The sequence below is a fragment of the Anabas testudineus genome, chromosome 19, assembly GCF_900324465.2.
Source record: "Anabas testudineus chromosome 19, fAnaTes1.2, whole genome shotgun sequence".
NCBI lineage: Eukaryota > Metazoa > Chordata > Actinopteri > Anabantiformes > Anabantidae > Anabas > Anabas testudineus.
In genome coordinates this window covers 12,886,784-12,907,031 of record NC_046628.1, presented here as the reverse complement: position 1 = coordinate 12,907,031, position 20,248 = coordinate 12,886,784, and the positions used below count along the sequence as shown (strand labels likewise).

Genomic DNA, 20,248 nt, shown 5'->3' with positions numbered 1-20,248 from the left:
TTTCCTGTTTGGTCACGGCGGTGGCGGGAGATTCCAGCATGGCGGTGCAACCGAAGCAGAACCTGTCTATGGACAGTGCAGCCGAGCATGGCTTCCTAAACTTCATTTTCTCTATGCCGGAGAAACCGGACACAACGTTCAGAATATTCGACCGCAACGACTACTACACTGTTCACGGGAAAGACGCCTTATTCGCGGCGAAGGAGGTTTTTAAGACGAATGGGGTCATCAAATATTTGGGTTCAGGTAAGCTAGCTAACCCTATAGCTAGCTGAAGCTTGCAAACTTGAGGCAGGCTGCGATTAATCCACTGTTAGCAAGCTACACTTCCTCAAACATTATGTAGCTGTAGTGTAAACTAAGCTAGCTGCAGATACGTTTATTATCTTAGCTGCAGTGCTGGTATTTTATGTTTTATGTTCTTTCTGGTGAGGTTTACAGGAAAACAGTTATATGAGTTTCACTTTTAGTCTTTTAAGGGCGTTCAGTGGCTATTTGAAAACAAAGTTCAACAAAGCTTGCAACCTACTGTTATTATTATTATTATTATTGTTGTTGTTATCATTATAACAGTAAGCAGTTGTAACCTGTGGCATTAATGTGAGTATGTTGTCAACAGGAAGTCGTAAACTGGAGAGTGTGGTCCTGAGCAAGCTCAACTTTGAGGCCTTTGTGAAGGACTTGCTGCTGGTGAGGCAGTACAGAGTAGAAGTGTACAGGAATCACAGCAAGAGCAGCAAAGAGCACGACTGGAAGATTGAGTACAAGGTATTGTGTTGAAAATGTGATGTTGTAAATATCATGTATTGTTCATTATGTTGTGTTCCATTCTTTCTCAGTCTGAATTTGAATGCATATGAAAGAATTGTCTATTCATAACAAGTAAATACTTAAACTTGTTAAATGAACCAATAAAATGAGAGAGCTTGTTATTCATGTTGATTTCCTCTACATTCAGGCCTCTCCAGGAAACTTGACTCAGTTTGAGGACATTCTGTTTGGTGGTGGAACCGGAGCAGAGGGCTGCGCTGGAGTTGTAGCGGTTCGGTTTGCTACAGGAACTGATGGACAACGCATGGTTGGGGTTGGCTACGTGGATGCAGCCCAGAGAAAGATGGGTGTGTGCGAGTTTCCCGATAATGAGATCTTCTCCAACCTGGAGTCCCTGCTTGTCCAAATCAGCCCCAAAGAGTGTCTGTTAGCCCAGGGAGAAGCCAACACAGATGGCAATAAACTACGAGAGGTATGACTGGTTAATTTATTTGAATACAGCTTTATTTCCTCAACCCGTTAATCACAGTGCTAAAACCAGTCAAAGGCTATGAGGCTTTGTATTCTACTGGTACTAAATATGTTAAAGTATGTGTAATTCTTCAAATGTCAGATGGACATTTGCAGTAAGCTCCTTTACTCCATTAACAGCATTGCTTATTAGAGTTAATAGTTTGTCTTATTTAAATAATTCAATCTGAACATGTTCTCTTGGCGCACTGTATTCCTCATGACAAATAAGGAAGCTTAATTAATGGGTTTTTCTTTTCAACCTGACTTTATGAGGATTTAAACATTTAAAGATGTCCATTGTCCATCTGTTTGTTATTTAATGTTATTTTTTATTTTACTTTTTAGTGTGTACATTTGGTGCTAGTTCTTGTGTCCTTTGTCAGAGCATTCAGCTGTGTTCAGAAAAGTGCTATTTAAATACATTCATTGTAATTATGTGTGTTTGTGCAGGTTGTGCAGCGTGGCGGTATGTTGGTCTCTGACAGGAAGAGAGCAGAGTTCAGTAGCAAGGACATGGTCCAGGATCTCAACAGGCTGCTGCGAGCCAAGAGAGGAGAGACTGTGGCCAGCAACACACTGCCTGAATTGGAGAAACAGGTCAAAGAGCTTTCTGATACTTAAGATCAGCAGCCATTATATCACACATGAAACATCAACATTTGATTGAAAGAGTTGCCGGCAACAGCTGCTGCTCCAAAATAAGATTTCAATATGTGGAGGTCAGGGTCGATATTGTAGTGTGCTGCCACAAATAAATTGCTACATTGAGAACACTTGTGCCAAAAATTAAACATATTGTGTCAAAATAATAAATAAAAAGCGCAAAAGGTTAGTATATGATGTGTGTGGTTTCATCCACAGGTGGCTATGTCATGCTTGGCAGCAGTGGTGCGTTTCCTTGAACTCCTCTCTGATGAGTCCAACTTCAACTCCTTCAGTCTCACCACTCTGGACCTGGGTCAGTACATGAGGCTGGACAATGCTGCTGTGAGGGCTCTTAACCTCTTCCAGGTCAGTAACAGTGACCATATCACAGAAGCTCACACATTCACACATTCCCCAGCTTAATGAAAATATGAGGAAAAAAATATATTTGTGTTTTCCAGGGTTCACCTGATGACACGAGTGGAGCTCATTCATTGGCCGGTCTGCTGAACAAATGCCGTACACCACAAGGTCAGCGGCTGGTCAACCAGTGGATCAAACAACCACTCATGGACAAAACCAGAATAGAGGAGAGGTAAAACAATGCTGGGATTAAATGAAGATCATATATTTCTACTACAGACACATACACCCTGTATGTGTATATTGTATCTATTGTTTGATCAGCTTTGCTTCAGCTGTAGTTTGTGTTGCTTGATTGAATCATAGTAGTTGCAGATGAAAACACTTCACACCAAAGTGAAAGACGTTGTCATTTACCCGACTGATTGAAATGGAATCTTCTTCACTGTAATCAAAGGACAAATTGTGCATGTGTGTGTAGGCTAGACCTCGTGGAGAGCTTTGTGTGCGACTCTGAGCTAAGGCAGACCTGTCAGGAGGACTTGCTGCGGCGGTTTCCTGATCTTCACCGTCTGGCCAAGAAATTCCATCGTCACACTGCAACACTGCAGGACTGCTACCGGGTCTACCAGGCTGTGAGCCAGATCCCTGCTCTCATCACAGCGCTGGAGAGATACTCAGGTAGGGCCAGGGTTGGTGGTTCGCTTCCCGGCTCTCCCCTGATTCCTGGCCACATGTTGAAGTGTGCCTAGACAAGACAATTAACACCAAACCCTTGGTGCATCAAGGGGGCAGCTTGTCCACAAAGAATTTCCCCAAGGGGATTAATAAAATATCGGTTATTATTATTATTGTTAAAAACTTGCTTTGATTTTTATTTGTGGGCCAAAATTTCCAGTTCATTTATAAAGCTTAAGAAGATATCAGTTTAGACATGATAAAACAGCCATCAGAGCACATCTTGTGCTGTCATTCTAGATAATTAGTGACTTTGTAAAGACCAGTTTTACATTTTGGAAATTGAGTGATTCAGAACTCAGTTGAACACTGATGCTATTCTGTCTGATTTACATTCAGATGTGTGTAAATGTGTCTGGTTTATCTAATAACCTAAAATCTCAGTTAATAGGAATTTATAACTTGGATACATAAATTACCACATACTCATCTTCTATGCATGCTATTTGATTGATGCTACTTACTATATAACTATACCTGACTGATTTCAGTTTTTTTTATTTTTATACTGTATCTGTGTTGCAGGGAGCTACCAGGTTCTGCTGGAGGCAGTGTTCCTCTCTCCTCTCAGAGACCTGCAAAATGACTTTGTCAAGTATCAGGAGATGATTGAGACGACTCTGGACATGAATCAGGTGTTTATCTACATGTGTAGAATGTAAAAAATATATTGTTCAGTGTTTGAATATTACCAGTCCGACATGTTACCTAACATACACATTGTGTGTTACATGTAGATTGACCACCATGAATTCCTGGTGAAGGCGTCGTTTGATCCAGTGTTGAGTGAGCTGAGAGAAAAGATGGATGCACTGGAAAAGAGCATGCAGGCAGTGCTGAACAGTGCAGCCAGAGAACTAGGTGTGACACACACACACACACACACACACACACACACTGTACTTAATGTATAAAACGGGCAACATTATCTACTAGACTTGCAGATCCATATCTATTCTTTCGTAAAAGTTTGATTCTGTAATTTCATGGAAGCAACTGCACGCATGCATCTGCTGATGAGTTTTTGTGGTGGTGTGACAAATGCCACAGCAAGTTGATTACACCATGCAGTTATCATGTGCTAAAAAATGGTTTTCTCTGTTGTCTCTCATTTTTGTTTCTCCAGTTTGAGTTAACAAGGCCTTAATATAAAAAAATCTAAACTAAAACCTTTTTTTTTTTTTTATATAAACGCCAAAACTAAGAGACATTAGCAAACTGCACTGAGGTAAAAGGCAATTAAGGCACTGAAATAAAACATTTGTGCCCAATTTGTCCGGAGACTCAATTTACTCAGTCAAATATGAAAGACAAAACTAAGCTGAGTTAAGTGCATTGGTGTGGTGACCTGGGGGGCAAAGTGATCATTAGTGTAATAATACTACAATTTACCAAGGACGTAGGTAAATGAAGAGCAGAGTGAACTCAACCAGGCAAAAAACAGAAAATGGATGGACAAAAGTACTGTAGTTAACAACTATTTATTTTTTTGTTGTTTGATCTTTGTGTCTCAGGTCTGGATGCTGGTAAGACCGTGAAACTGGAGTCAAGCGGCATGCTGGGTTTTTACCTGAGAGTCACCTGCAAGGAAGAGAAGAGCCTCAGGAACAACAAGAAATTCACCACACTGGATGTTCAAAAGAACGGTGTGCGCTTCACAAACAGGTCAGTTATTGTCGTCCTGTGATTAAAATCCTGCGCATCTTGTGATGCTGATGGTCTCTGCTCTCACATGCACACCTTGACATGCCTACAGTAAGTTGAGCTCTTTGAATGAGGAGTACACCAAGAGCAGGGAGGAGTACGAGGAGGCCCAGAACGCCATTGTCAAAGAGATTATCAACATCGCCTCAGGTGAGGAATTTCATCGCTGCTCACAGTCTCATCAGCATAGGATCGATTTGTTAGACAGAAGAACCTATGATCTTTTACGGAAATCGTGATCTCTTAATTACATGGAATTTGTGTGATCCTCTAATAATTGATTTTATCCACATTTTCCGCGAGTGTTAAAGAACTGCATAGCTCTTTGAACATTTAGTAGAGATACGAAGAATTGGTGGGATAGTGCTCACATGGCATTTCGCGATCTAATGTGAATTATTTTAGAGGCTGCACATGCTGCACTGTCTTGTGTCTGTGGGAATTGATTTGAAGAGTTGAACTCTTTGAACCACCAGGTTATGTGGACCCCCTCCAGACGCTGAGCGACGTGATAGCACAGTTGGACGCAGTGGCGAGTTTCGCTGTGGCGTCAGTCTCTGCTCCTGTGCCGTACGTCCGGCCTCGCATCTTGGATGGCAGTCACAGGCGTATGGAGCTGCTGCAGGCCAGACATCCCTGCATGGAGACAGATGCAGACACTGCCTTCATACCCAATGATATCAGCTTTGTCCAGGGAGAGAAGAGCTTCTACATTATTACAGGTGAAAAGAGTAAAATAGCCCCAGTTTAACACAAATGAAGATGAGAATAACATCACGGCTTTCTACTGCAGAAAAATGTCCCATCATTGGTCTAATCTAAAACTTAAAGTTATAAATTATAGTAAATAGAAATTATTTTATTATGAAAACCAGCTTTAAGCATATACTGTGAACTGCTTTTAACCTTTAAATGTATTACAGTTTATAGAAACATATTCTTTTCTTCAGGACCCAATATGGGTGGCAAGTCCACATTTATCCGGCAGGTCGGTGTGATCGCTCTGATGGCTCAGATCGGCTGCTTTGTGCCGTGTGAGAAGGCAGAGCTAAGTGTGATTGACAGCATTCTGGCTAGGGTGGGAGCAGGCGACAGCCAGGTGAAAGGCGTGTCCACCTTCATGTCCGAAATGCTGGAGACTGCTGCCATTCTGCGGTAAGAACACACCCGTGCACGATTGTTTACATCCTCACTGAAGACATAATACAAGTTGGTTTCAGCATCTGTGTTGTATCTACAGCTCGGCCACAGAGAACTCGCTCATCATAATTGACGAGCTTGGCAGAGGCACTTCCACATATGACGGCTTTGGTCTGGCCTGGGCCATCAGCGAACACATCGCCTCAAAGATCGGCTCCTTCTGCCTGTTTGCCACTCACTTCCATGAGCTGACAGCCCTGGCGGCGCAGCAGCCCACCGTCCACAACCTGCACGTCACCGCGCTGACCTCCCACAACACTCTCACCATGTTGTACAGAGTCAGACCAGGTGAGAACACTGTTCCTACAATATAACAAGCACAAGCATCATCTGTAGTCACTGCAAGAATAAAGTGTGACTACGGACATGAACTCTGCCAAAATCTCTAAGCTGACACATCTGCACTGTGCGTTCAGGTGTGTGTGACCAGAGTTTTGGTATCCATGTTGCTGAGTTGGCTTGCTTTCCACCGTCCGTCGTTGCAATGGCAAAGGAGAAGGCAGAGGAGCTAGAGGAGTTCCAGGAACCTGCAGGGGACAAGTCGGAGGAAGAACCTGAGACCAAGAGGCGACGCACAGACAAGCAGGTATGGCTCGGTCTTATTTTATGCTGCTGTCACCACAATCTAAATACATGAAATCAAGTTGATGAGTGAATCAAGACAGCAATTATAAAATAGGAAATGGTAAGACTTCATAAGAAGAGGCTCATGTACAAACTGGTAATAAGTTGTCAGGCAGGAAGGGAGAGATGAGGTGAAAGTCAATTAAACATTTGCACCCAACTTGCCAATAAACACAGATAAGATACTCGTATTTTAGAGTCAGTGTCACTTGGGCTTATCTGTGATGCCCATTTTGAATAAATGAGCTTAGAAATAACAGACAAAAGATGCTTTTTATAACTATAGAACTTACCTAAGAATCATCATATTTAATTTTCTTTAGTATCAAATATTTCAGTGATACTGTACCTTTTCTATACGTCTCTGAATTAGTTGCAAACAGGAGCTGCTAGTAGTTATATATAGCGTCATTGTAGTGGTGCTAATTTGACAATGTACACCATACATCAATGTTCAACCCACAGCTAAAGAAATGACTCCATGGCAACAAAATACTTGTTTGCAGGAGCTATAGTTGTAGAACTTAAAGCATGAAATAGAAATTTCACAATGTCAAAGAAATACAACGCTAAATCACCAAAGTACTCGTAAGTAAATGTGAAACTTATTAAAAGTCATCGCTAAAACTGAAAAAGCTGTTTATATCAACATCCCCTCAATAACTGCAATAGTTTGGAGCCTTTGTAGAACTGATGTGCCGTCTCTGCTTCAGGTGGGGGAAAACCTGATCCAGAACTTTTTGGAGAAGGTGAGGTCCCTTCCTGCTGCCACCATGACTGACGAGGAGGTGAAGGCCGAGCTCAGGAGAATGAAGCAGGAGCTTGTTGCCAAAAATAATACGTACATCACAGAGATCCTTGCACGCTGTGTTCCTGTAAAGACTGCTTAATATGTAGACTCACTCTTACCTGCTCAGCAAAGGTTAAACTATTGTAGATGAACACTAGAGCGCTTACATTGTATAGTTTGTCAATAAAGACTAATTGTGAAAAAATGATTTTGAGTTTGTTTCATTCATTATGAGTGGTTTTTCCAGCAGCATCATGTTCTTACACACTGAATTGAAATAACTATCACACTGAAAAGTACAGCATAAAAGGAAAATGTGGTGGATAGAAGTTTTGAAATCCAGTAAAATGTAGACAGCAGTCTTACAAATATATTTTTTTATTATATGTTTGTAAGACTGCTGTCTACAAACCTTTTTGCCATCAGTGTATCTTATCTAATTTAGTGATCTCTTTATGTAAATGCCATGTTGTGCCTGCATTTGCTTTCTCACCTTTTTGTTCATCAGTAGGCAGCTTCTGAACACTTACTGTACATCTGTTATTATGGACAAGTGTGACGTAACTGAACAGCCTGTGAGGCAGCGAGTCTGTTAAGATCACTCGTCTCTGCAGCAGCAGCACAGTTAAGGCCCGTCAGTTCTGACATTAAGGGTTATATTCAGCTGTCTTCAAACAGCTCGAACATTGAAAAGCAGTTAGTATTATGTTTGACAAAGGTCACTTATAATGGATTCTTTAAACAAAATATCACCAGCCGTTACAGAATAATGCATAAACCTTTTTCTATGCTGCAATTCTTCAATGAAACAAGTTGCTCTTAATTAATTCTGAGTGAATGTTCATCTTCCTCAGCAGGTTTCCTAATCAGGACTTGAGGCTTACAGGCAATAACTAACAAATCAGTGCAGCTGGTGAAGTGAACAATGATTATTCACATGCAAAACGTTCTTTGGGTCCTTGAGCAGCACTTTCTTCAATAAGACCGGTTACTTATTATGCAGGATGTAAATCTGATCACAACCAACGAATTTAAAAGACAAGACACCTGTGATCTAATAAAGTTTTATTTTCTTAGAAATGGCCAGTTTCCTGTTATTTTTTTTTTCTTTCTAAGAAAGTATACCCCTTTTTGAATTTTAACTAGCATCTACATAATGGTTATTGAATACTTCACAATATATTAAGTCTAGATGTTATGGTACATGCATACGATTCAGGCTGCATGAGGAGCCACAGTCACCACGATACACGGGGGAGAGAAGGGGGGTGGGGGCGACGGGAGGAGGGGGGGTACTGCAGATTGACTCATCAGTTCCAGTTAAAGGAGCTGATACCTCCTATTGAAACCCTCTCCACACAACACTGACTGCATCAACATTTCAAACATTTACACACACACGCGCGCACACACACACACACACACACACACAACTTTCACTGTACACAATACACATTTAAACACACACTCACACACATACATACACACACACACACATACCCCTTTGTACAACTGGAGCCCCTCCACCTGCCATTTAAACTAATAAAATAGAGAAGGTTTTTAGTGTTTAAATGAGATTCTCTTTCACAGAAAGAAATTCATCACTGGGACGTTTGAGTTTCTGCAGTTTGCCTGGGTTTCGGGGTGGGAGGAGGGATGCTAACCAAAGAAAAATAATAATTATAATAATATATAATAAAATAAAAGACATTCAAATACACTCAGCTTTTTGCTTGAAAATACAAAACTACATGAGAAAGCATTGAAATAAAATCCATTGATCAGAACATATTAAAAAAAAAAAAAAAAAAAAAAAGCCCAAGTGCTCCATCACACACACAATCTTGCTCTTTACCCACACACAACAGAGCAGCATCTGCTGATCTGTTGCCTAGTTACAACTGCCTGGGCAGCCAATGGGGATGGCAGCTGTGAGGAAGCAGGAAGTCTTTTGACAGTAGTTCTTGTAAAGAAGAAGAAGTAGTAGTGGGCTGGGAGCGAGGGTTAAAACCAGAGGGGATCTTTGCTGCAAGGAGGTGTGGGCCACCATCGACAGCCCCGCGGCATCACCCCTCTCTTCCCTTCTTCTGTTTGTCTACCAACTGCAATAAGAAATACTCCAGTGAGGAATCTCTTGTGGCCCTTGTGTCAGTCTACCCTCTGTCAGCTCCACTGCTCCCTCTAGTGGAGTCTGCCTCTGCTGCAGTGAGTGTGACTGCAGCGGGCAGGAAGCTGCTTCCTCTGCAGCCTCTTTCACCTCGATCCCGTACGAGAGCGCCGCAATCACAGAGTCTCTCTGGGTCCTTATGGCTGCAAGTGGATGTGTATATGCAACTGTCTGTGTGTGTGTGTGTGTGTGTGTGGCTGTGTGTGTATGTTGCTGTGTGCAATGAATGTGGTATGTATATGTGAGAGAATGTCACTCAACTGGATGCCTTCAGTTATGTTGCAGCGTGTTGGACTCGATGGGCGGTGCTGAGTCATACAGAGTGTCTGTGTCATGTGTGGGCTCTCCGGCCAGCGTGCACGGGTTGGACAACGTTCCTGCTCCACAGTCACAGAAAAACCTAATGGAACAGATATTAGACTTAGGTTTAGAACCAGATTCTCTTTAAAAAATGTGCAATTTCTTCTATATTAATTGTTTAGATGCAGAATAGTTAAGTTTACAGGAGGAAAATGTGATAAAAAGAAGGAAAACATAAAATCAAGCAATACCACAGTACACAGATAAAACAACTAGTTCTCAGGTAAACAAAAACAAAACCTCAAAGACTCTTACCGATCGTGCCGTATAAATTCTACATCATGCCCTTGGTGGCATTTTTTGATGCAGTTAACACAGATGGCATTCCTATCTGTTGTATTACAGGTGTGACATCTGCAGAGACAAAACAGATTCATTTACATAAGACACACAGGAGACTACTCACAGTTTATTATTTCCTAAATTAACTCTTTCTAAAGGGCCACAATATGATGACGGCTATAAAATAAAAAATACTGTCCAATTAACCCTCACAACTAAAAGCTGGAAAGGGGTTGGCATTCTTGCTTTGCAAATTAACTTGAATATTAATTGCCACCTGCTATAGCTGCTGAATAATTCTGTGTTACCAATACTAATCTGAATCTCTTAGGTGTTGCTGTTTACCTGTAGAAGTCATGCATGGGGTAACTAGTGTAGCTGGAGATCTTGTAGAGACATTGTCCTCTGCTCACTGCCTTCTCAATGGCATCCTGGTTGTTCAGAATCTTATTGTCTGACAGATAGGAATCACAAAAGGGTGAGAAGAGCAATGTAAGAGAGCAGACAGCACAGCTTATGAACAGACTGGGCTCAGCTTTAATCCCAAACAGCAGTTGTACCTTTCATGGTGACGTTGACCCCCGAGGCCAGAAACAAGCCTCCAAAGCGATTGTTGAAGATCTGGTTGCTCTCCAGTGTGGCTGTGGCATGGTTAGTGATCTCAATACCTGGGTAAAAAAAAAAAAAAAGGTCTGTCACCACCAAAAGGTGACAGAAACAGAGATGCTATCTGTCGTCATAGAAAGTTGATTTTGAAAAACAAACCTGCAGCAAAGCCATCGAAAATGCGGTTCTTGCGGAGAATTGGATGGCTATTGGTGCTGATCAGCACACCGGCCTGAGCGTTTCTGAAGATGTCGTTTTCTTCCAGCAGACCTGCAAAGATAAAGATCTCTCAAGTTAAGCTTCTTATATGTGAAACTAAACAATAAAGCAAAATGTATCTGAAAAAAGTAGGATGATCTCCACAAGTTTATGTTTTTCTAAATAAGTTGTTTCTCTTGTCAAAAATGGTACAAATGATGTTATAGTACCTCTGCCTCCATTGAAGATGCAGATGCCTCCATCTCTGCCATCGTGAATCTTATTTCTTCTCAGTGTGGGGTTGCTGTCCGTCTTGATCCACACCCCAGCCATGGCATTGTCAAAGATCTCATTGTCCTCGATGAAGCCAAGACCTGATATGTTAATCCGCAGGATAAGACACATTAAGATAATGTACACCACACAGGAGACATATGAAGCAAAATACTGAATACAGACCTGAGTTGTAAACTAAAATCCCTCCATTCTGGCCTCCCCATATCTTGTTGCGCCTGATCTTTGGGTTGCTCCCTGTCCTGTCAAGATACAAGAAAACATAAGTCGTTTACAAATAAGTGAAAGAGAAAACCGGTTAAATTGTTTAAATAAGGGATAAAAACATCAGTCAATAAACTGGTGGAAATCTTTACCTTATTTGTACACCAGAGTACATGTGATTGTAGATGTCATTGTCTTCCAACACACCGTGCCCGTTGTCATAGAAATATACACCAACCTAAAAAGAGAAAGACGATCGCGGAACATAATGAGCACAATAAATGTAATAAATGTAAAAGAAATTATATAAAAACACTGTAGATACAGTATACTAAAGGCTGACAGAAGTAGTAGGAAAGACCTCAGTGCACAATTTCTACTTCTCAAAGAACTACATTACGACGATTATAAAGTATAACTCCATGACTGTCGGAAATGTATATAAACAATAACAGAGTTGCTCAGGTGATAATTATTTTCTACCTAGGGGCTAACAGAAGGTGTTCGTTTTAACTTCTGACATCGTGCAATCTATCCTCCCCGCTTCCAATAATAACAACTCAGTTAATGGAATGATCTTAACACATAACACTTGCAAAGTGGTACTTGTTGTAAAACACCTTCTGTCATCTTAGTATACCTGGTTTCTTACTCAAAGGATTATTTAAATTAAATTCAAGACATTAACATTTTTTAAACATACAGAATAAAAACTATTAAAGTATAAGTCTGATGGAAACCAGCAGGTACAATATTTGAATTATTGATCACTTTATCATCTTTTTCCAATTATTTCCCAGCTGTGTAAAACAATAAAGAGACATCAAGGCAAATAATAACATTATGAAACTACTATCTACTTTCTCACTTAAGCTGACAATAAAATAATAATAATAATAAAGTAAGAAGCACTGTCTTTCATCAGATACAGTGTATCTGATATGGCAGTGCTGCGTAAGTAATTCACACAGGATATGCCTGAAAAGATCTCTTTTACCTGTTTGCCACTGTGGATGCGGTTCTTGCGGAGGACAGGAGTGCTACCTGTGGTCACCCAGACTCCTGCCAATGTGTTGCTGTAAACCTCATTCTCTTCTATCACCCCCTGGCCCTTCTCATGCTGAAACAATAAGCAGGATCAGATGTCAGACTTTATGATAGCGGGAAATTCGATTAAAACTATGAATACTATAGGTATATTTCATATTTGTTGGTAAACTGAAGAGGTATTTACCACATAGATTCCCCCATGCTGTCCATCATGGATCTTGTTGTGCCGTACAATGGGGCAGCTATTAGTTCGGATCTGGATTCCCGCCAAGGCATTACCATAGATATCGTTATTCTCTATCAAACCCCGACCATCACCAAATATGTACACTCCTCCTTGGTTACCATTGAATATAGCGTTTCCCCTGTATACAAAAGAAAAGAATAAAAACAGTCAATCTAGGAATAAATGTGCCAGTGGACACAGAATAATTATTTTTAATTTTCAGGTTAGCCATGTTGCCAATAAATAACTGTTTTGTCCTCACCGTATCGTTGGGTCACTGTTGGACGTGATCCACACCCCAGCGAAGTTATTAGCATAGATTTTGTTCTCTATAAACTGTCCCCGCCCCTTCTCATGGACGTAGATGCCTCCCGTTTGGCCATGGTGGATCTCACAACGCACTACTGTGGGGTTGGCATAGGCCTTTACCTCAAAGCCGGCTATACGGTTTCTATGGATGTTGCAGTTCTCAAAGTAACCCTGAAACAGAAAAGAAGACAACTTAGATTAACTGATTTTTTACATCAAGTAAAACAAATGATATAAGATAGTTGAGGTGTAGTTACCATTCCATGATCAAAGGTGAACACCCCAACATCTCGTCCGTGGTGGATGTGGTTACGTCTAATGATGGGATTTCCGTGGTTCTTCACCCAAATTCCCGCTAGCGCATTGTTGCTAATTTCATTATCTTCATAAATGCCCTGAAACACAAAAACAACTTCAAAGTCTGAAGTCTGTATAAAGATTTGAATTTTTGTGCATTTATGACAAACCAATATTATTACTCTTAAGGGCGGAACAGTTATATTTACCTGTGCATGATCTGTAATGTATAGTCCTACATTCTCACAGTCACTGATGTTGCAGTGTTTGATGGTTGGACAAGCTCCCTGGCCACTCACACACACAGCTGAACCCACTAAAAACAAAAAATTTAAGAGAGTAAAACACAACGGTCACTCTACAGTAGGACTGCAAGTAATTGTCAATTCTATCGTCAAGCAATTAAGAGTCAAAAGAGATTTCATTTACAATATAAAGCAAATAAAAGCACTCAATAAAATCACGGCTTCAACTGTTTGCTGCAAGGTCTTAATGAAGTAACTAAGATAAGGCACTTAATTAAATCGCCTTTGGTGACTAAAACTAACCACAATTATATGAGAAGGAACCCTTTTCCTATAAAATCTATTGCAAGGTAAACATTTTCATCAGAAAGAACAACTGTACAAAAGAAATCGTTTCCAAAAACAATAACAGGTGTTCAGGTTAATTTGGCCTGCTTTTGTAACAAGTAGTCATTTGTGTGTTTCTCCGTGATACCTGTGCACGTAGAGCGAATGATGCAGTGGTCGATGTTGGGGCTGCAGTTGACTGTGATCTCCAGACAGTGGTGGGCGTTATGGTGCTGCGCCGACTTATCATCAGGATTAAACTGAGGAGTGAAGAGCAGCAGAGGTCAGACAGACACTGTGATTACTGACAACACATCAAGCTTCTGTCCACCCACCACATCCACACTGGACTCTCCCTGCTGGGGATGGTAATGCCACTAATACTTGGAGCTGGTTACATTATATAAGCCTGAAAGAGGAATAAAATCATTTGTACAATTAATGATGGTGTATTTCTCTTTAATTGAGGACCAGTGCAACACATTACCAGCACCATTATTAAGGTTACATGAATTGTAACTAATCTCCAACTCTACAAGCAATCAGGGGAGGGTTTCACCCATTTCCCTGTTGACTCCCTTTCTTTCTGAAGAAAAATATTAAAAATACCTCCCGATAGCAATGACAAGCTGCCACACAGAAATATGTCTGCTAGCTACCTTAAAAATGAAAATGGAAAAAAATGCAGTGATGGAATTCAGTACACTCTACCATAGCTGAATCAGGACCACCAATAAAAGCTTTTTGGGTGCAACAGCTGTACTTTTGAGAGCAAAAGGCAACTGCAGAATCTAAAAGAATCAAAGGTAGGCACACATATGATGCGAGTGGTTCAGGGATGGTACAAATTCATTCATCTTGTGTACAGCTTGGTAAAGTCGTAGCTACTGTGACAGACAATGCATCAAATTCAAAATCATCAGCCCGTGGATTCTGAACTGGATGAAGAGAAATGTCACTTTAACGGTTCTCCAAGAATGATGCCTGCAGTTGTGCAGTTTGACTGACAGTTGACACCTACTGTAGGATTAATTATTGTTCCAGCAAAGTGGGAGCAGGTTAAAAAAAGGGTTGTTTTAATTTTATGAAGACTAACATAGTCACATCTTTCCTTTTGAGGGAAAAAGATATAGTAGTGTAATGATTACATTACACTACTGTGTAATGATTACATTACACTACTCATTAATTTTCACACTGAGTAGTAAGTAATACTTTTACTACACCTACATCCCATGTATGCCCAACATCAGAAAGGACAGATAAGAAACATTCTTAACTCATAACATACACAATGTGACATTCAGCCATACATTTAAAATTGTTGATACAAAACATAGGTAATTTATTGAGAAACAGAACAAATCAGCCAAACATAAACCAAAATATTTTAATAGATAATATGTGTACTGAGTTATACACCAATCAACCAGTTAGTTGTTAGTTAGCTCTTAAATATGGCACACAGACCATTTGTAAGCTACAAGTTTGCACTTGAGTGAATACATTAATATGATCGGCAAACCAATCTTAAGTCCAAACATTCTTAATCATAAAACCAAACATCTGGTAATGATGCTGCTTTTACTCAACTTCACCAGAGCAAAACATTGCTCTTACAGGCTGCAAATTCTATACACATTATAAATAATGAATGTGAGACTTTCCCAACTGTGACTTTATACTTGAAGAGTGATGGGACTATAAAAAAAGATCTACAAGAGATAGCTATTCTTCAATTTAGTTTAAAAAGGAGTAGAATGAAAGTAAAGTGAGGTTTGTGCTTACCTTGATGGTCATGTATCCCACATAGGCATCCTCTGAGCCTTCCATGAAGACAAACGTTGAATCTCTAGTATTCTCTATCACAACCTTATCTGCTACTTTACCAGGAGCTGAGCGGAAAGACAAGAATACTCATTAACACCCTGATCCATAAGGACACACATATAGCAAAGTGTGTTTTCCTCATCTTGAGATATTGATTGTATGAAGCACAAGCATCAAGGTTTAAGCTGTTTTCAGACATGGATAGAAGTTTACCTGCACCGATCATAGTGATGGGGGACTCTATATAAATCCATTCATCAGTATAGATGCCAGAGTGAACGAAGATTAGACCGTCAAAGTGAGCCTCTTGTACTCCACCCAGTGCATCTTCAATTGTGTCATAATACTGCCAGAAAAAGACACACACACCATCAGGAACAGTCACACACAAAACTAAACATAATCGGGTGTTTACAAATTACAGGAATGACGCATTTCTCTTTTAATTTGTGGTTTTAACTTACTAGCATATTCTCTCTTCCTTTGTATCTGCCAGGGTTACTGTAGAAATGCTCAGCAAATCCTGGTTTTACATGGGCCCCTTTGTACTGCAACACAGAAAACACCAAGGTCAACATGTCCTGCTGTTGATCATATTAAATATTAATCTCAAATTGCTCTTTTCCGGCAGTTAGTTTAGAAAAATATTTGACTTAAATATACCGCTTAAGTAAGCATTTTGACAGGACAATACATAAAAGCAGGTATGTACTACCCAAGGTGTGATAAAACGTGACAGATTACTACTTTTTAGAGAAACAAAGAGAATGTATAATAACGGGTTCCTCCCTTTTTAACATCTTTTGACCCCTCAAATTTATCTTACAACTCCTTGTGAAGACCATAAGAGCAACTCACAAACCAGCCACTTCATGATAATAAGAGTGATTTGCAAAGGGTACAACTACAAGCCATTGCATTCTTAAATTTCCTCACATCAATTACAAGCAGCTAAAGCAGGAATAGGATAACTGCAAAAATTTAATGTAAATGTGATTATTATATAATATTGCCTTCACTACCATTCACCTACTGCATTACAATTAATAAAGCAAACATGTTTTCCTCCTATTAGCATGAAGACAATGTTTAGTCCAGATTGAAATATTATGTTAAATAAAAGTCAAAATGTTACTTCTGTAACATTTAGCCTATATAACAAGGACAATTGACATGGCCTTAGATCAACATAGTCATCACATATTAACATATTAAACTGATTTGTCTATGAATGAACTGATACATTCACTGAAAGACAACTTCTGACAGTACTGCACAGCAGTCAAAGATAAGAAACAGAGGAAGAAATGTTTTGTTATCTTTGTCATAAGCTGGTTAAAACTTCCCCACAAAGAATCAAGAAATAGTGGCTTGTTTTGCAGAAGAAAATAACTCAAGATTAAAAGACTTGGCTAACCTAAACCAAGCCACATAGTAAACAGAGAAATTTGATTGGCAAACAAGGAAAAAAACTGTCATTAACTGTATCACATTATCATTGTGTTTCATTTAAGTGCTGTTCTTTTACCAGCTGCTCAGCAAAACACATTTACAAAGTAAATATCCATGACTTTTGGTATAGTAATAGCCACTCTTCCATCTTACATAAAGTAGTATTTAAAATATAAGTACAAATACATTGATTTGCATTCTAATATATCTAATGTATGTCTGAAGTGTTACACACCAAAAACTATGGAGAGCAACTTACCAGCTGTTGGAAGCTCTCCTTCCAGGGGTTTGGGTGTTCATGCTCCTCTGGACTGACCTGGTAGAATCGGCCTGGCTCAGGGTGCATCATGGGACGTGTGTACTCAAACACATCCATGTATAGGCGCTTCCTAGAATAATAAATACCACATACACACACTTACAGTTATCGGCCTTAATATGACTGGCTTTTAAAAAGAAAAAACTCAAGGGAGCAGATTGCAATGTTTCAGCAGCACTGACCATAGGATGGGGTCATTGGCTAGCTGGCTGAATCTCTTGCAGACACAAGCTGCCTGACATAGGTCCTGTTCCAGTAAGTACGAGAAGATCTTCAAAACAACCTCATCTGGGAGTTTCTGCTGCAGATATTGCTCTGCTGGTGCTGCTAAACACACAAATATGCAGTGACAATGTAAGTTTTAGGAGAAACATTACACTCCAAGCACATTAAACTACAAACTCATGATATTTAATGCACTGCAAAATAATAATGTTTACCACACACACAGAAACAAAACAAAGCCTCAACTAAACAAGCTAACACACACCTGGCAGGTCGTGGCTCTTACCGGACACTCGTGCCCGCTTTGCTCGGTGGCCAAAGGCCTCTGTTGATGAAGTGGAAGCTCCCTGAAAAATAGGGCAAGTAGGATATTAACTTCATGCCAAGATTCAGTGACTAAGTAATGAACTTGTGTATTTACTGCTCTGTCACAAAATCATTACTCCTTTAGAGAAGGACACAATCAGCAATTCACCAAATATTCTCACTCTCTCTCTCACACACACACACACACACACACACACACACACACACACACACACACACACTACAGACTATGAAAAAATGTTAACACAAAAATGCACTCAATTTTTTCAGTCTAACCTCCATTGAGCCCTTGCTGGGACAGGCAGAGGCGGTGGCAGAGGCAGAAGCGGTTCTCTTGGGAAGCAGGGTCTTGCGTCGAAGCTGGTAGGGACTGTTCTGAGCTCCTGGACCGGACTCCTCAATAGCCATCTCTGCTGCAGCTGCTGCAGGAGCCTCCTCATCTGGACATAAGGGCAGACAGACTTCCTATGCATACATCACTTTGTAAAAGGGGTATTTTAATGCACAAAGGAGCAGAATAGATAACCATACACAACAAAAAAGAAAAAAAATCATATTCCATAAGAAAGCCAGTCAACCCTTACTTTGGGGCAATTGCATATATAAAATTACTGCATGCAATTATTTTTATTACTGATATTTATTTATTCTCACTAATAATGACACAATGGTGTGCATTCAGATCGCATGCTGTATGCACACTGCGCAGGCTAACACACTGGGTAATACGCTGGTTTGGCAGACAAAGGTTAGTGATTGATAATGCACCCCCTGCAGCCCCATTACCAGTCTTTCATGTATGGTCATACCCAACTGCTATCGGGCACTGTGCATTTGTCTGTGTCCTATATGAGCAGAATCAGTCTCGTCCTACGTGGTGCTGTCAAATTACGGGCCACAGATTAAGTCGATCAGACGTGCGGCTAATGGCTAAAAACTGAACTGCGTAGCTGGTAAATCCGCGGCGTAAACAAATCAAGCTACGGCTAGCAGGCTCCTAGAACAAGGAAGGGGATGTGGGTCCAATCTGCTAGTTACTTTGGTGCTAAACAACAGCTCCCAGCATACAAAATGGACCCGTGAAACAATACAAATCCCATCACAGCATATAGCACAGCTGATATATGTGGCCTCTTGTAGCTGGGACAGCTAGTTAGCATTTCCCCCATTCGCTGCTAATGTTTTTGTTAACGTTACACCCCAAAAATGGCAGTCCAAAGACGCCGCAGATTTACACCCTCACAATCGGTAGTGACAGCTGGGAATGCAACGGCCGAGCACACACGAAGACTGTGGTTGGAGCATGTGAAGTCGATCCCTTTACGTACAGCTGAGGTTATCTGAATGCGAGCTATTAATGTTAACCGTATAGCTACATACGCATTACGTTAGGCGAAGACAACCCCCAACCTCCACCTAACCTGGTAAGCTAGCTAGCGGTGTAAGCTAGCCCCAATCACTCAAGCCAAACAAAGCGCGGCCTGGCCTAAGCCACAGAGCAAGAAGCCTCGGGTTTTCCTGCTGCGCCCGCCGCCTTTCAGTGTAGAGAACGCGGCAGTGGGTGTGAACGAGGGTCATGTTAATACTTTTCTCCCCGGACACGGCTTCATCTTGAGCCATTAGCTGACCGTGGCCTAGCTTACCTCTATCCCCGTTGTTCCGTTCGGGCTGCACCGGGCGCGGCCTCGACACTCGCCTGGGTCTCCTGTTGGTGGCTCTGACGGAGTTCATCAGGGGAGTTGGTTGTTGAAAAATACACCGCTGTCCTCGACCGCCCGCGTCTAAATTTAGCTCTCGACCTTAGCTAGCACCCGGACAGCCTTTTTCCCAGATACACCCAAAGCAAGTGCGATGAAAACCCGCTGGTATTTGGGGTGTAATCGCTTTTTTTTCCTCCGTGGTGCTACAGCTCCCCCCGTATCATTGCTGGGTGCCAGCTCCGTCTCAGTCTGTAGCAGGAGGAGCCATTAACCCACACGGGAAACAGTCGCGAGAAAAAAAGCGCAGAGGGTCACTCTGGCCAATCACGCTCGGCGTTTCATGAGCGACGTCTGCTACAGCCAATCAGAGCCTTCGTACCAGACAACTTGACGAACCTTGTTCTCCTTCTGTTAGGGTTCGGAACCGGTCAAGCGGCACACACCAGTGGACCCGTCAGAAATGATGTGCCGTGTCCAGCCCA

General features: G+C 41.0%; 2 protein-coding genes across 5 annotated transcripts; one reads left to right on the top strand and one right to left on the bottom strand.

Annotated features, from left to right (window-relative positions):
• The first annotated feature begins 3 nt into the window (after positions 1-3).
• msh2 (mutS homolog 2 (E. coli)) lies at positions 4-7,556 on the top strand. Its single transcript, XM_026351224.2, has 16 exons — positions 4-246; positions 620-768; positions 959-1,243; positions 1,735-1,881; positions 2,146-2,295; positions 2,391-2,524; positions 2,774-2,973; positions 3,556-3,665; positions 3,768-3,891; positions 4,545-4,695; positions 4,787-4,884; positions 5,211-5,456; positions 5,685-5,889; positions 5,975-6,222; positions 6,351-6,520; positions 7,272-7,556. The coding sequence occupies exons 1-16, from the start codon at positions 39-41 to the stop codon at positions 7,446-7,448; spliced, it is 2,802 nt and encodes a 933-aa protein (XP_026207009.1). The 5' UTR covers positions 4-38; the 3' UTR covers positions 7,449-7,556.
• Positions 7,557-8,396: 840 nt separating this feature from the next.
• On the bottom strand, positions 8,397-20,036 carry fbxo11b (F-box protein 11b). Of its 4 annotated transcripts, none has more exons than XM_026351226.1 (22): positions 19,710-20,036; positions 18,343-18,506; positions 18,005-18,086; positions 17,697-17,841; positions 17,455-17,584; positions 16,208-16,291; positions 15,957-16,089; positions 15,702-15,808; positions 14,062-14,173; positions 13,551-13,657; positions 13,302-13,439; positions 12,998-13,215; positions 12,694-12,874; positions 12,457-12,579; positions 11,612-11,697; positions 11,421-11,497; positions 11,192-11,335; positions 10,923-11,033; positions 10,718-10,825; positions 10,503-10,611; positions 10,131-10,229; positions 8,397-9,915 (listed from the first exon to the last, which is right to left on the bottom strand). In XM_026351226.1, exons 1-22 carry the CDS (start codon positions 19,795-19,797, stop codon positions 9,786-9,788), a joined length of 2,676 nt encoding a protein of 891 aa, XP_026207011.1. In that variant the 5' UTR covers positions 19,798-20,036; the 3' UTR covers positions 8,397-9,785. The 4 variants fall into 4 exon arrangements, with proteins under 4 accessions (XP_026207011.1, XP_026207012.1, XP_026207013.1 ...); XM_026351227.1 differs by having other exon boundaries at positions 17,697-17,838; XM_026351228.1 differs by having other exon boundaries at positions 18,026-18,086.
• Between the last annotated feature and the right edge of the window lie 212 nt (positions 20,037-20,248).

What these genes read in the sequence shown, in the direction of transcription:
- msh2 (XM_026351224.2), top strand. Translation starts at nt 39, where the DNA reads ATGGCGGTGCAACCGAAGCAGAACCTGTCTATGGACAGTGCAGCCGAG. An exon ending in AAAACCAGAATAGAGGAGAG is followed by an intron (nt 2,525 to 2,773) that starts GTAAAACAATGC and finishes ATGTGTGTGTAG; the next exon opens with GCTAGACCTCGTGGAGAGCT. An exon ending in CAGTGCAGCCAGAGAACTAG is followed by an intron (nt 3,892 to 4,544) that starts GTGTGACACACA and finishes TTTGTGTCTCAG; the next exon opens with GTCTGGATGCTGGTAAGACC.
- fbxo11b (XM_026351226.1), bottom strand. Translation starts at nt 19,797, where the DNA reads ATGAACTCCGTCAGAGCCACCAACAGGAGACCCAGGCGAGTGTCGAGG. An exon ending in TTTCGATGGCTTTGCTGCAG is followed by an intron (nt 10,826 to 10,922) that starts GTTTGTTTTTCA and finishes TTTTTTACCCAG; the next exon opens with GTATTGAGATCACTAACCAT. An exon ending in CCCATGCATGACTTCTACAG is followed by an intron (nt 10,230 to 10,502) that starts GTAAACAGCAAC and finishes TTGTCTCTGCAG; the next exon opens with ATGTCACACCTGTAATACAA.